The sequence below is a fragment of the Anneissia japonica genome, unplaced genomic scaffold (assembly GCF_011630105.1).
Source record: "Anneissia japonica isolate Jap-2015-1 unplaced genomic scaffold, ASM1163010v1 scaffold287748_len1686314_cov196, whole genome shotgun sequence".
Lineage (NCBI taxonomy): Eukaryota > Metazoa > Echinodermata > Crinoidea > Comatulida > Comatulidae > Anneissia > Anneissia japonica.
Window position 1 is genome coordinate 927385 of NW_022727190.1, and position 16763 is coordinate 944147.

The 16763-nt window shown below is 32.7% G+C and overlaps 1 protein-coding gene across 3 annotated transcripts in view; it reads left to right on the top strand.

Moving 5' to 3' along the window:
- Window positions 1-992: 992 nt before the first annotated feature.
- The window catches only part of LOC117113573, a 55142-nt gene continuing 39371 nt past the window's right edge, over window positions 993-16763 (top strand). For 2 of the 3 annotated variants that reach the window (XM_033256943.1, XM_033256945.1), the window contains exons 1-4: window positions 1989-2202; window positions 2799-2922; window positions 6307-6456; window positions 9054-9197. In XM_033256943.1, the coding sequence (XP_033112834.1) occupies window positions 2002-2202; window positions 2799-2922; window positions 6307-6456; window positions 9054-9197 (619 nt within the window). In that variant the 5' untranslated portion in view covers window positions 1989-2001. Of the gene's footprint in view, window positions 1207-1802; window positions 1927-1988; window positions 2203-2798; window positions 2923-6306; window positions 6457-9053; window positions 9198-16763 lie in introns of those variants that run through there. The other variant, XM_033256944.1, reaches the window with a different exon arrangement.

Genomic DNA, 16763 nt, shown 5'->3' on the forward strand with positions numbered 1-16763 from the left:
AGAAGTGAGAAGTCTGTCAACTGGAAAACAACTCTTGAATACAATGATTTTTTAGTTAGTTTTTATACCAAAATCAGTGGTCAAATAAAGGAATGTCATTAAATTTGGTCTTTATTAACCGCGCGACATTAATCAATGAAAAAATGTTGGAGGAGGGAGAATGACTTATTGTTGTAGCAACTCTCCATAACTCGCCATAATTCTGGTACTAGAAATTTGCATCTACATTTTGTTCTGAGATTCACCACAGGTGTTGAATTACTTGTCTCAACTCCCAATAAAATCATATAGAAAATAAAACTAAGGATATTCAGTACTTTTATGACTAGTTTATTTATGACAGTACACAAGCTTTCGTGCACACAGTGCACTTCTTCAGGTGAATGTGAAGTTAACATAAACTTGGTGTATTATAGACCTAAAGCAAGTTAATTATTCAAGCATACAATTAAGACAAAAGGACTAAAGCATAAAATCATAGTTTGCTTATCACTTTTTTTTCTTTAATAATCAGAACCAGTACAATTTTGCCCATATTCAGTGTTATTTGTTTTTATCGATTTTAGGCTCAATTTTTTTTTTTTTTTTTAAATTATTTTTCACTTTCCAAAGTTCATAGATAATTATTATTGTGCAGCAGTATGTTAATGTGGTGTATTATAGAGGGTATAAACATAGTCACACCTACTGCACCAAGGTACAGATAAGATTTGTAGGTTCTTAAATAAAAAACTCATTTGACAATTTACCTCAGCCTCAATTTGTTTGTATTTCATTCTTAATAAGTATTCTCAGCCTCGGTGTTCTTATAAAAAGCAAAAGTGTAGTTGGCATCCACTTTATTGACATAATGAATGTATAATATTCCTAGCTGTTAAAATTGAGGTGAAAGTTACTGAATCATGTTTATGAACATTTACAAAAACCCATCAACCGAATGAGTCCATGAAAAAAACTCATTTTCAATAATGTTCTCTCTTTATTACTATCATAGACTTGGTATCAATGACATTAAGGACAAACCTTGCATACGCCTGCCAGAAAGAAAAAGTAGAACTGAAATGCCCAGAGTCTACTGTAATCGGCGTACAGACAGCAAACTATGGCCGGCGATTGTCAAGTCGGTTGATGTGTCCTGATTTCATGAACATGTTTAAAGAAGACTTTGAGGAGGATGTTAACTGTCACGCCAGCAACTCATTACAGGTATAAAATGATAGACAAACCCAGCACATCTAGTCTGTAAATAGGTGCATTGTTGATGGAGTAGGTTTTTACCTTGGTTATTAAACTACGGCAAAGCACCCAAAATCACATCGATAAGACATTTCTATAGAAACTATTACAACCATGTGACTCAGAGAGTAGGTTTTGGTTTGGGGGAAAATCAAACCTTCACAAGAAACCAAGAAAAATGTTTTCTATTCCAAAGTGCTTAATATAATTGGGATTACATAGAGAAAATGACCTTGGGGAAATGTAACGAACAACAGGTAAATAAATGACAGATGATTATTTAGACATTCAGACAAGTTGAGCTCCTGTCATACTACAGGCAGGGGAGGGGGAAAGAGGAATAATACTGCACACCTATGTGATATTGAAATAAGAGGCTGTGATCTTGGACTCTGCTAGATACCTTTCTAAATATTATCTTGCTCTATAACCAAGTCTTCTTTAATGAGGCTTAATGCATATTAACTCGAACCTAAGACCTTCAGATTTGAAGTTTAGCACCATGCCAATGTACTGCTTTGATATAAATTGTAATAAAATATTCTTTGATGCTGATGTTTATTTAGACTCTGGTGAACCTATGTGATGGCAAGAGGGAGTGTGCGTTCAGGGTAACCGATGAAGAGTTTGGTGGAGATCCGTGTCCCGGGACTAGCAAGTATGCAGAAGTCACCTACAAGTGCAAGCCACGTATGTAATATTGCACTCAATTTCCTCATATTTCAATAATGTTCTCTTTTTATTACTATCATAGACTTGGTATCAATGACATTAAGGACAAACCTTGCATACGCCTGCCAGAAAGAAAAAGTAGAGCTGAAATGCCCAGAGTCTACTGTAATCAGTGTACAGACAGCAAACTATGGCCGGCGATTGTCAAGTCGGTTGATGTGTCCTGATTTCATGAACATGTTTAAAGAAGACTTTGAGGAGGATGTTAACTGTCACGCCAGCAACTCATTACAGGTATAAAATGATAGACAAACCCAGCACATCTAGTCTGTAAATAGGTGCATTGTTGATGGAGTAGGTTTTTACCTTGGTTATTAAACTACGGCAAAGCACCCAAAATCACATCGATAAGACATTTCTATAGAAACTATTACAACCATGTGACTCAGAGAGTAGGTTTTGGTTTGGGGGAAAATCAAACCTTCACAAGAAACCAAGAAAAATGTTTTCTATTCCAAAGTGCTTAATATAATTGGGATTACATAGAGAAAATGACCTTGGGGAAATGTAACGAACAACAGGTAAATAAATGACAGATGATTATTTAGACATTCAGACAAGTTGAGCTCCTGTCATACTACAGGCAGGGGAGGGGGAAAGAGGAATAATACTGCACACCTATGTGATATTGAAATAAGAGGCTGTGATCTTGGACTCTGCTAGATACCTTTCTAAATATTATCTTGCTCTATAACCAAGTCTTCTTTAATGAGGCTTAATGCATATTAACTCGAACCTAAGACCTTCAGATTTGAAGTTTAGCACCATGCCAATGTACTGCTTTGATATAAATTGTAATAAAATATTCTTTGATGCTGATGTTTATTTAGACTATGGTGAACCTATGTGATGGCAAGAGGGAGTGCGCGTTCAGGATAACGGATGAAGAGTTTGGTGGAGATCCGTGTCCCGGGACCAGCAAGTATGCAGAAGTCACCTACAAGTGCAAGCCACGTATGTAATATTGCATTCAATTTGCTCATGAAAAATGAACCAACATTCTTTCTTCCATAAACTTTATTTAAACACTGTATTATAAAATGGGAAAAAATAATTAACTCATTTAATCAAAGATTGTAGGCAAGAAAAGTTTAATATAATATCATTCCATACACATTAAAAATATATATAATAATTATTATTAAATAACATTATTACAAAATATTGATATAATTATTTATTTTATATTTTCCTAAGGCTAAGCAACATTTCTTTATCAGTAATTTATGGCAACAGTAATTATACAATGTACTTAATATTCTTTTTAATTTAAGGTTACTTTTGGCTTTCCTAAGCTGATTTCTGAATTTTTTAATTATATTTATTACCTTGTATTTTTAATGGCTGATTAAATAAATAAATATCATGAAGTAAAAATTGATGATATAGATACACACTTAGCACCAACATTATGTATTTGCTATACATGCTTAGAACATTTTTGGAATTCTGAGTGAAATAGTATGGGCAGAATTATATGCCTGCAGGAGAATTTACTTTTATCTTTTAGACTGTAATCCAGGCCTCATCTACTTGATTTATTTACAATGAAAACATGTTATTAAATATTTTCCATTTTCCATCTTGTCCGGCAGCAAAGCGTTCTGTCCACTTAAAAGAGGAAGATCCCTTCACTTCCCTTTTAACTACCGGTATCTTAGTACTAGATAAATTAAATTATGTTCGAACAAAATAAGAATCCTGTTTTAACCAGTAAAGATTACAATCTTCGAAACTAGCATTTGATTGGCTGCTCATCTAATTCTCAGCATCCCTTATTTAAGACGTAATGAACAAAATCTCTTTTTGATAACGAATCTAATCCAATCCAAAATATAACTCAGATTATAGACCCATTTGTTAAATCATACCTCTATGGAGCTTTAGTTTGCAGACACGTTTTTGGGTCATAATTTATAGGGTCCACTTTCATCCGATCAAAAAGGAAAATAAAATATTATGAGGTGTCTATATGACAGACAGCGTGATTTACTGTATGTGATGTGAATTTGCATCAAAATTTGGATTATAAAATTTGAATTTTCTCAATTTAGCAATAAGTAGCTCGCTACTTAATGGCTGGAAATTATGCTTTATGTGTCATTACAAGGATCAGGAAGGGGAATAATAATAATAATAATAATAATATTGAAAATTTATAAAGTGCCGATATTTGTTGAAAGGAAAACGCTCATAGTGCCCCTCCATAAGATGTCGAAATATGACACCAATGCAGCGACACTGACCCAAGTAAGGTACAGGTGTAAAAAAAAAAAACCAACTAAACACTGATGGTTTTGTTGTTTGTTGCTATATGAACCAAACACCTTCAAATTTGAAAGCAAACATCTTAACTTGCAATCTAAAGCTGACTGATGGTAATGCATTTAGTTCCATTTACATGTAAATCTAAGTGACCATTATGTACTTTATTCGTGACTATTGCATGATCTTGTCAAACTAATGCAGTAAGAGTTCTGTCTTGATCTGTAGTAGAAGTAGAATGGATCCACAAGCAGTTGAAACTGCCATCCCCTAACTCTTTAATTATTTCTAAGGCAATTAATAGAGACGGTAAATTTATGGTTTTACATTCCTTTTTTGCTAGTGCATAATTCTATATTGTATCTAAAGTTCCCTGTTCATTTTTAATTAAATTTTTTTATATGATGATGGTTATAGTTTAAATAGTGTCCCGGGTAGATAAAACACCATCACAAGCACACATAAACTCATAAATATATTAGATATTTTACCTCATTAAAGTTCAACCAATAAAATATGGAGGCTCAGGGAAAAAATGATGTCGAAGTGGACAAAAATTATAGGTTTTCTTTGTACTGTATGGCCTAATTTGCCATCTTTTATTTTTTTGTCATCAATTTAAAATGTAGGCCAATCACATAACTTGCACTGGAGTTGAGAAGTTATTATGTGTGATTTGATTAAGAAGCCTTTTGGGATTGCTGACCATGTTCTTGGCTGTACCAGCAAAACCGCAGGAGAATATGGTTCTTAAGCAAAGGAATTTATCATTAATTCCACAGTACTCATGTGTGATCTGGCATTTTACCAGTGAATAATCTCAGTGGAATACTAACATAATGCTGTTAGTCCCTTGTACTTAATTTAGGACTAAGGCAAAACCTTCATTGCATTACTTTGCAAGTAGGAGGGCTTCTGATTTTTTGGCATGGATATTGCAAACTTTTGGTGATAAGAACAATCAGATTTTCATTGTTGCACCAGGAAACATTTCTAGGGGAATCCATTCATCTGTGCATTGAGTGGAATCAGTATATATTTTCTTTGAAAATATAAATACATTTTAGGAACTTTAGAGAAAAAACAAACCTAAACACTAGAGTAAGGTGGGATGCTGCATCAAATATGCAAACAAGGAAAAGAAACAAAAATGGTTTACTAATCAAGTACCAAGCCTTCAATCATAGAGATTAGATTAAGTTCCATGCAACCAAGCATCCATGTTTAGAATTTCTTATATATTATGGATTCACATGAGAGAGACAAAACAATACAATACCAGGACAATATATAGTAATTTGAACAATATTTACTTTACTATCTGAATTTATTCACTCAAATCTAGCCCCAGAAATGTCAAAAATGATTATCTTCCTACTTAAGTGATCTTCTCTGTCACGCTCCCTTTTCCTTAAGTGTCTTCTCCGTCACGTTCCCTTTTTTTTCTGGCTCAGGGCTAGATAGGAAGACCAGTTTTGTGTGTGCATGCCCTGATAAATCACCATCAACTTTGCAAAGAAGTTTCAATATACACACTTCAACAAATTGCTATATTATAAACATATAGAGTGAATGCTGGTCAAATTTGTTGAAGTGTCGATTAACCTGAAGTGAGGCACTTGAAAATGTTTGCTACCAGATACGTTATCTTCCATTGAACATATTTGATTAGGAAAACTGTTATTAAAAAAACAACCAGGCCATCAAAGTTTTTTTACATATAACTTACTGTAATTCATATGCAGTTATAATATTATAATTTGAATTCCATCAGAATGATATTGTAATTCTTTATAGACAAATTATATAAACTTTTTGCAGAGGCTCAATTCTGAGCACTCTGGCTTAATCCTGAGCCATTTCTGTGTCTTGATCATACTTTTTCTTGCTTCAACCCCAACCATGGTAGTGCCTGTGCAAACACCTCCCTGGGCCCCTCTATTTTGAATTCCTGGATTCACCATTTATTATTACATGTGAATTTAATGTATTATTTTATGTATTTTTCAAGTTTCACCTAATAACCAAGGCTGTTATATATAATAACATGTATTTTTATACCTGTTTTTATAGGTGTTTATATTGAAGCTGTACAATGCGAAGATCAACAGATGCAGCTTGTGTGTAACAACAACGAATTGCTAGCGATCAAATCAGCCATGTTTGGACGAGAGGCAAATGTAAAGAATGGCATTTGTCCATCATATAGTATGAAGAATATAGGTTTGTTAAAGAAACATGAATTTTATTTTTTGCTGCTGTTATTATTGTTTTGTTTATTTAGACTATTTTATTATGTATTTTATTTAGTATTTACATCTTCCTGGGTTATGTGTTTTTATTTTTGTCTGCTCAGATCCAAATTTACTTAAAAGAAAAATTTGGTTTTCAGTGACAACATCCAGCATGTGCCAGGTTGTCTATTGGAATACTGTTCAATCTTATTGTCAATTTTTAGACGTTTTTAGCAGATCATATCAGTACTTTTGTTTATTGTTTATTTAACTGTACCTTGTGAAAAAGATGAACAGTGTCAAAATTGACCAGCTTTGTTAACCCCTTTTAGGCTCTACCCCATAATTGCCTTTTCATCTGACTGTTCTCAATGCTTTTATGCAAATGATACATGATACCAATTGCATGAATTCACTCATTTTAAGTGTACACAAAGAGGTTTGTGATTTTTTTTTCTGTCATCGTAAGAATATGAATGAATATGGTTGTGAGAAATGAATGAATATGGTTGTGAGAAAAGCATTCCTTTTCTATGAATTACAGTTATTCAACCCATTGATAATGCCGACATTAGGCTCTCTTTATCTGTCTGCCAACTTTAAAGATTTAGTTGTCATTTGGTTACAACTAGTGCAACGTATTGTTATTTTGTTAATATGTAAGCAGTTTTCGCCAGTTCATTGTGTAGAAAATCAACTTCAGTACTACAAGTACCAAAAGAGGGCAGTATAATATATTTTTATTTCTTGCTTCTTATCTCTTCAGTTTAAGAGTAGTAAGAATATATATTTATAGACTTGTGTGGAGGGGTATGCATGTAATCGTCACCAAATTTAAAACTATATTTAGAATCACTTAGATGTACTAAAGTATGTTTATGGTCCTTTTATGGCCAAATTATTCATAGTAAACAATTCCAGAATCTAGAGAACATGTACCAGTACTGTTATTCTTTCATTGACAACAATATAATTTCTGTAAATCTGTGGTGGTATCAAAATGATTATAAGCAATAAAGAATAATTAGTGCATTGTTTCAACTTATTAGAACAATATTTAATCATTTTTGGGTTTATCTATTCTAGGTGTGGTCAATCTAGATCGGGTTATATACTTTTGTCATTCATGAATCGATTCCAGGTTATTTTATTTTCCTAAAATAGATTTACTAGGAATTAAATTCAGTGTGAATAACGACAAAGTAACTGAGTATATTAACCCACGCCACTTGACTATTGTCTTGCAATTACTTAGGCTGGTAATAATCTGTTATGATTATTGTATGCCTCATGTGCTGGCAAATAATTGAATGGAACCGTTTAATGTGTGTATGAGTGATTGTTGTGTCTGTTAGCAACGGTTTGTAAGAAGGTAACGAGCTAAGTGTAGACAGTCAGCCCCATTAATGATTATTGCTAACAAGATATCCTTTCTGTCTCCTGATTTCAAATCGGCATCAAAAATAAAGATAAGGAAAATGAGGACCGAACATATGTTGCAATTTTTTACATTTTGATGACGTCATCATGGTCAAAATATAGGGTTTTGCTTACCCCCTCATCTTTTTTTCGTCCAGCCTTTGATAACCATCGTCAGGCACGTCGTATAATGTATTCGTACTTGTGCGTTAAAATTTTAAAATTGTTAATATCACTTTTCAGATATTTTAAAGCACGTTTCAAGTCATTTTGAATATTCCAAAACTTTCCAAAATTGACGAGCCGTACGCTCATTTCCACGCCAACAGCACGTACTGAAGCTGGAAATTACGTTTCCGTTACATGTGTTGGGTTTCTGACACTGTATTAATACCACCGTGCACACGGATGTTAAGACGTATATTTATACATTCGTAAGTCCTTAAAATGCTCAAAATTACTCTTTTCCTAGTTTAAAATTTCTTTTAAAATGCTCAAAATTACTCTTTAAATAGAGCATGTTTTAGCATATAATACTTTTCAATCAGAAACGTGCGTGCTTCGTGAGGGTCAAAGTGCGGCGGATCACCTAACTCGTCCTCAGTGACGAGTTCAAATCTAGTTAAATAAAAAGTTGTTTATGTTCAAAACACTCAAAGATGCTACAGAAATTGAAGCATTCTTATGAGCAATAAATGTCCTGTATGTAAAATGCAGTAATCATAAGCCACAGTGTGTATGTATTTACCATCTTTTTAACAAAAAAGACAAAAGGGAAAAATTAGCCCTCATCCTCTGTTTTCATTTTCCTAAAATCCTAGGCAAATGACCTAATTCTGTAGAGTAATGAATGGAAGTGACAAAGAAAACCATGAAGACCTTACAACAAAAGCATTGCCCATGGCACAATTTTATACTAGATTTTGCACTCTTTCTTAAACAACTGTTGGTTACATTGATTTCCAATGAATTTAAGTATTTTTGTAAAGAATGTAGAAACAGTAATCAACATTAATATAGTAAAAAAAAAAATTAAAAAATATCAGCTAAAATTGAGATGCATGATATATCTATCTGGAAGTTGATATTGCTCACTAACTTAGCAATACAAATCTTGGAAACTATACATATTAAAATAGACATAACGGTTCTTTATCTTTAATTTAGGTTGCGATTCTCAGAACGCTGTGGAGGAAATGATGATGCGTTGTCATGGCAGAAGACAGTGTACAGTAAAAGCAAGTACAAAAGTTTTCAAAGCCGGGTGCGAACCGGGCACCGACAAGTACCTCAAGGTAGTCTACGCTTGTGGTGAGTGTAATGTTTTTTCTCATTTGAATATTGAACATTTTGCTGTAACAAAGACTTTATGGTTCAAGATCATATGTCGAGCGGTGGCTTAATTTAGTCAGTTGGCTAAACTGTTGGAGTTACTGTGTGTGCGCTAACTGTGGAGACTGATTGTTCTTTACAAAACAGACCTCATCATCGCTCCATTTCATCATCTTCAACTATGAATGATTTGCTGTGAATGATGGTCCTCTAACTCTTTCTTCACTCAGCATATACCAGTCTTGTTGGTATGGTCTTGAACTGAAGTTTCAGTCTGCCTCTTTATCCAAACAATAGGTAATAGGCCTACATAAAATATAAGATTGAGACATTATTATCATAAGAAAAATGATGACCAACTTTAAGATGCAGGTCATCATTTTTGTTATGCATAATATGTTTCCTGTCACTAACCTATTTTTTATACATTGTTCCTTAACAGACACTTGCATTATTAATGGACATCTGAACGTTAATCTGCCTCATAGATTATTGCCCTAGAAACCTCTTTTTGCTTTCCCTACACATGCTAATACAAGCTGTTATGTTAATGTTATGTCATTGTGTACATTAAAAAGTAGGAGTATATTTCTTTTTTCGAGGTCATCACACCCTCCCCCCTCCATGGTGGCAAATTAGTTCCACGATGTGGGACGATGTGTGATGTGGGTTTATTGCCGAAATCAGCCTGTCACATAAACATCAACATATATACCGTACTATTGGAAATGTTCATTAGAATTTCTGAGCCCCTAAAGAAAAGGTAAAAGAATGATGATAGTGATTTGTGCGATCCTTGCCGACCTCATCCTACTCAGAAATTGGACTGATAAATGCTTTGTATTCTAAGGAAAGATTTAATTATGAGATATTGTAGTGGCAGCAGACAACAGGTTGGATTGATATATTAAGGTCCACTGTACAACATAACTGTGTACGAGTTCAAGATGGTAACTATTCGGGAAAGAACTGATAATTGTGTCCTCGTCCTCTGCCTGATTCACCAACATCATCAACAACAACAACAACAGCAGATCTAGTTTTTATGTTTTCAAACTACCATTACTCTGTCTCATTATGCATCAGTCAATCAGTCAATCAATCAATCAATCATTCATTCATGTTTCTTTATGGCTCATAATGCATATGTATTCATTCTTTTATATGGATGTTTTCCAAGACTTTTCTTTTAAAAATGCTGGTATTAGACAATGTCTTTGATTGATACCAAAGCTTACAAGACTTATTTAACCATGATTCCCTAATGGGCTGCCAGGCGTCCCTGACGCCTGCCTGGCCCATTTGTCATCTTCAGTAAGACATTGTATGTTTACCCATGTGTGTAAATTCTTTGCCTGCTTTCTAATGTTACTCACCCATGTTGTTTTTAGTCTTCCTTCTTAGTATAACATTATTGTACGCTTACATTTGTGCTTAAAATTGGATAATAAAACTTAGGACCTGCTCTAGTTCTGTCACTCCAAATTCTTTAAAATATTCTTGCTGGTAATGAACATGAACTAAGCGGCACCTTTGCCATGAGTAAAACATTTTTCAGCATCATCTCCTTTGCCTGCCCCAAGATGAAGTTTTAAACTTCTGATACCTAACCAACGGCTGATCCAGCTTCCTATAAGAAAAGAATAGGTTGCAAAAGGTCTATTTACACAACGCAACAGAGGCATGCGATAGCGGGAAAAGCAAGACCTATTGTGTTCTTTATGGTGTCCACACTGAGCATGATGTGACTATGTGACAGAACGATGTGTCACTCGGCATAGAATAATTTTCTATTTCCAAAAACTTGTGTGATAAAAAATATTCTGACCAATCATTTCTCCAGTCATTCTTTGCTGAGTAAATGCTGAACAAGCCACGAAAGTTGCTTGTGTCATACTATTGTCATGTACTGTGTAAAATGGATTTCACCTTGTTGTTTAGATGAGGTCTGGTACCTAATGGAAATAATTTTTATTTCCTACTGTAGATAACTCAAAAATGCATTATAAGTGGTCTGTTTATAATGACTAAAAATTTTTTCAAATTTTGCCTGTGATTCTTGGTGTGTTTCAAACCAAAAATACTCTTTAACCTGTCCTCTTGTTTTTTGACATAACAGGTTCAATTTCCAGATATTTAGGTACAAGAAAGCACCAACAAATTCATCCTATCACCATACTTTAATCTATAGTTTAAAATGTAGACCAAATAGTGTGTTTTGTTTGTTTTTTACAAGTTTTGCATAACATCAATAAATCAAAGTTGTCATAGGATCAAATCTAAATCATTTTTATTATTCATAAATTTTTAATATGAACATTTTAATGGTTGTGTCATTTCTTTAAGGTATATATATGAAGAATTATGTCTGAACTACATATAGTATTAAGGGACCTTCGGGACCAAAAAAAATATGTGTCCTCTTAATGGCGTGTTCCCTAAATAGGGGTTGGACGTAGTGTTAAAAAATGTATGCTTTCCCTTGTTTTGTGCCCGGACCCTTTAATAGTGGTATCCTAAAGGAGAAAGGTTTTACTGTATTTTTAATATTTTTAATACAAGTTTGACTCTTATATAGTATTTACATGATATCAAAATGAATATTTCGTTTTCCATCACATAAATGCACATATCTCAATGTTTTAGCAGACGAGTGGCTTAGCAAGAAGGCTTTGGCATTCCTCGCACTAACAGTTGAGTGGTAGCGCCAAGAAAATAAATGATATATGAATTGTAAATAATTAATTGAATTTAATTGATGTTAATGTAATTAATAAGTGAATGGATTATTTTTTGATAAATCTTTTATTTACTAATAAATTATTAAAAATTGTAAATAATTAATTGAATTTTGCTTTTAATAATTCTGATACATGTATTTATTATTTAAAAAACTTAACATGTATATTTCTTTTTTATATTTGTTCCTATATATTAGTTTTGATCTTGTTTTTTGCTAATGTTTGTTCTTTTCTGCCTTGGAGATCACTCGATAGTGTTCAACATCTTTGGTTATATTTAGAGGACTTTTTGTTGTATTTATCTTTATCCTGAAATGTAATAAATAAAAAATAAATGTCATTTTAAGATTGTTTTGGTCATTTTCATTAAAGAATATATTCACCTTCACTGTTTCCCTCCATCCCTGGATGTTTGTACTCCCGTGAAAATGATGACAAAAGTAGATAACCCATAAGGCTTTCATACTTCCCATTCAGTTGCTGTAACCTTTTCTATAATAAATGTCCCATTTCAACCCATTGTCACAGTAACTTCACTGATTTACCAGGTTGGTTGAATCATACACATAAATCAATGACCTATTTCTTATAGCTTATACAACACCTATATTTTTATTAATTATTGGTTGCCTGGTGGCAAGGTGTGAAGGCTCTCTCCCCATACTGTGATTAGCTAGTTAACCATGTCCATCATAACAAACAGATTACAGGACAAAAGACATTTACTAGTTGTTAGGTAAATGCCTACTCATGCATGGTTTAAGCCAAATTCTCAAGAAATTGTGGAATATATCGGGCGCCTCCGTGTGTCATTACAAGGACCATAAAATATCCCCAGGAGATAAAATTTTCCACCCCAAATTTAAACTTCCGCTGAGCCTTTTCTAACTTCTATTATAATCTTTTTGTTTATTACTATTCTAAAACAATTTTGGAAATGAATGTCTTTTGTTGTATTAGGCCAAATAAAAAAAAAAAATTACTAGTTTCTTGTTTGCACACGCATCATTTTCTCTGCCACCGTGGTTGGTGATACATAGGTCCTATGATATGAATCATGTCTAGTGCTTCTTTTATTTGCTTTCAATATGTCTACTTGGTAAAAGTGAGAAAGTAGTAGTTGTTTCCTATCTTGGATTTGCCATCTCGGAGTAAAAAAAAAAAAGAAAAGTGCCTTCATTCTCCTTTTTTCAAAATATTAGGTCAAGAAACTAATTTTTTTTTTACTTGGCTTATAATACCCTATCAGAGAATATTGATTTTGATTTCACCTTTCATGGTTGTACTTCATTTCATTATTTATAATTTGTATGATATTTTATGTCCTGTATATATATATATGATAAAATTATAAAAGAATTTAATGTCATTTTGAATATTAGTTAATTGTAATTCAATATTATAGATACTGAATGTTATAATATTTAAAATGTTTCAGAATTATGGCTCAAATTATTCGTCTCAGATTTTATTTCTGAATATATATTTACAATGCATCTTAATATTTTTAATTGATTTTTGTTTGTATATTCTTGGTTATCTATATGTGTTTGTTTTTCATTAATGTGTTTTGAAGGTAAGCTTTTGGAAAATATTTTAGCACTACTCCTCTGCTATGCTTCACTCCTGTATTATCTTAAAAACACACACACGCACAAGTTTTCATTCATCCAATCTCATCTCAACAGTAGGTAGGCATTAGATATGTAATGTGCGCCACTAATAATAATTGTCAGATAACGGAGCATATATTGCCATGGGCATCTGCATAGCAGAGTTTACAATTGAAGACTTGGGTCATTCGAGAACAGACAGGGAAGAGTTTTTTTTTTTCCAATGGAATTATGCTGCTAGATCTAGTTGAATCCAGGTAAAATCTACCAATTAGGCCTATTTGTCATTTTGATTTTTTTTTTATTATTAGCTAAGTCTGTTGATTATAGATTTATATGTGTAGAGTTAGATTTCAGCGTATAAGGTTTGTCCCGTAATGAGTTTGATGCTGACAATAAATAGAGATTGGATATTTTTGCATATCCATTCTTAGTCACACACACTGAGATACTCTTCTCTTAGGTTACAGCTTACACATTCCTTTGTGTGTATAGGTAGTAATAAAATTACCTTGGCGCTAAAAATCTAAGAACGCTTTTGAAATATTTTGTGATTTCTTCTTTCTTTGTATCTAATTATACATTTCAGTTTGATAAAAGCTAGATTATACGTTATTTCAGTAATTAACATTTTATATTACAATGGTCAAACAAATATGTATATTATTTTGTCTGTTACTGGGCTATTCAAATTTTAATGTTTTAGTTTTTATTATAAAAAAATAGATTTATCTTTGCCTGTGTTTCTGCAGCACGTTGCCAGATAAATAATTGGAAAGCAGCCATTTTGTTATTTTTCGCTGCGAAAACGAGGCCCAAAGTTTCTGATTAATTTTCAGATGAGAATCAGATAATTTATCGAAAAAAGCTATGAATGGAAAACAAATAACCTTTGACCAATTTCAAATTATAGTCATGTAAAGAATTCTTTTGGGTAATTAACTTCTAAGGCAATTAGTATTATCAAACACTTCGTAATAAAAAAGTAAGGGTAAATTTTTTGTGCTTATTAAATATTTTTTTAAATCCTGAAACGGCTAGGCCTAGTCTATCACTACCTGCCATTGTAACATAAAGCACACTAAAGCTAGCATTCGTTTTCGTCTTCTCAACCCCTATATTGAAGTACATTTAAAAAACATCACTGTGACAGTACATTTCCTAGAGTGAAATAGTACCGAACGATTTCGTTCTTGGCCTAGGCCGACCCATCTCACGCAATAAAAGGTCACCTGCTAGATCAACAAAACCAATGTTTTGATGTTGAACACATTGCATTATTGTCCATAATTTTGCATGATGGGATAAAATATTTGTAGGGAATTTTAAGATAATTTATCAGAGAAATTGTAGAAATTATAAGTGCTACGGAAACATGCCCATATCATTAAAAATTGACTAACATAGCGTGTAATCAAAGTAGCAGCAGTTAAAAATCTTGCTTTATGGTTTGGTTAATAAAGAAGAAATAATATGTAAAAATAGTCACAATTGATTAGTGTGTTAGTGATGAATGTGACATGCTTAAAAAAATAATGTTAATTATTATGCTGTTATTTTAAATCATACATATTGATTTTTATTACCCAGTGATATATTAAAGATCTTTAAAAATAGTACAAAATGGTGATGGGAGTTATGCATAGTATCGGCTTTAATTTTGTTAGTCAAAACTGGGACATGTTCTCAAAATCCACATTTTTTTTACCTACACCTAGGGATAAATCAGCAAATATGCCTTATCAAACCTACCTTTAAATATAGAAAATTTATATTTGAAGAAGCCTACAGTACTTTCTAAAATATAATATCACAAACATGAACTGACTAGGTTAGCAAAATAGCATCACATGTGGCATATGACCCTCCAATCAATGTGAATATTTCAAATTATTAATCAGCCACCTTTAACAGAGGGTGTGTAGGGGGTTTTGAGAAATATCTAAACAGGTGTCAGTGAAGTCATGTTTAACATATTGTTGTTGCATACCACCCACCCAGTGAAGTTTGTCAAAATACATTAAATCTGTTTAGACATGTATGCATATTTTTATATTATATATAATTATATATAAAGATTTTATTTAATTATGATTTATTCATAATTAATTATTTTATATGTCTATGCAATTTTCAAAATTTGGTTTATTATAGTCATGGTGGTTTATTGGAACCAGTTGTCTTCAAAGTATTATCCTATTACAAATCTTCCAAGAACTGCATTATTAATATTATTATTCCCCATCAGAATGATAGAGAAACTGGTGGGCTTGACTCAATTTATGCTTAGTTGAGTAAGGCCTACAGGGAAAGCCCATTAAGGGTTATTGTTCTTTTCAACACTTGAATCATAATATTTGAATAAACACTGCCAAGGCTAGGAAATCAGTGCTACACAATCCTTTTCATCACCTCTTCAGTGTAATTACAATTAATGGTTTACAATAATTAGTCCAAGGGTAAACAGCTGTTAATGTGTATATATATTTAATACTTTTTCTTTCATTCCTTCATATATAGGCCAATCAGATGTGACATACACATTTTTCTTAGTTTTCCATATAGTTGTTTTGTAGATGCAATGATATCCATTTGATTTTAAACATGGCGGAAAAATCTCTGGCTTGGTTGTGGTGGTACTCATTTTTTGTTTCCGTTTCCAAATCACAGAATGCTATGCAAGATTCTCTCTAAACATTGGACGTCTCATCATATAGAACTTGATTTTATATAAAGTCAAACAGGAGAATTACGTTTTGCCACTTTACCAGCACAGAAATTCCCATCTTCTATGCTTTTTCAAGATATAAATATCCTGAAATTCTATCCTGTGATTGGTTAATGTAGCAAAATCTGGTATTGTAGGGTTATACCATCTATTGTGGAATTACAGTTTTTGTTTTTCATTATGTTCACAGCTGAACCCGAATCATACATTCAACAAGGAATAGGTTTTAAAACAAAATACAGAAAGTATATAAAACAACTTTTTACAAAACTAATAATCAAAGTCACATAACGCACTGATGTAGGACTACATGCCCTAGTTTCCGGAATTGCAGGCTTAGCCTTCATATGTGAAGTAGATTAACAGATCTAAACTGAGTAAAAGTTCTTAACACAAGTCCACAATCCTTGGATTTATAGTTAAGAAAATGTGTTACAATCCCAGTTATTTAGGCCTACACAAA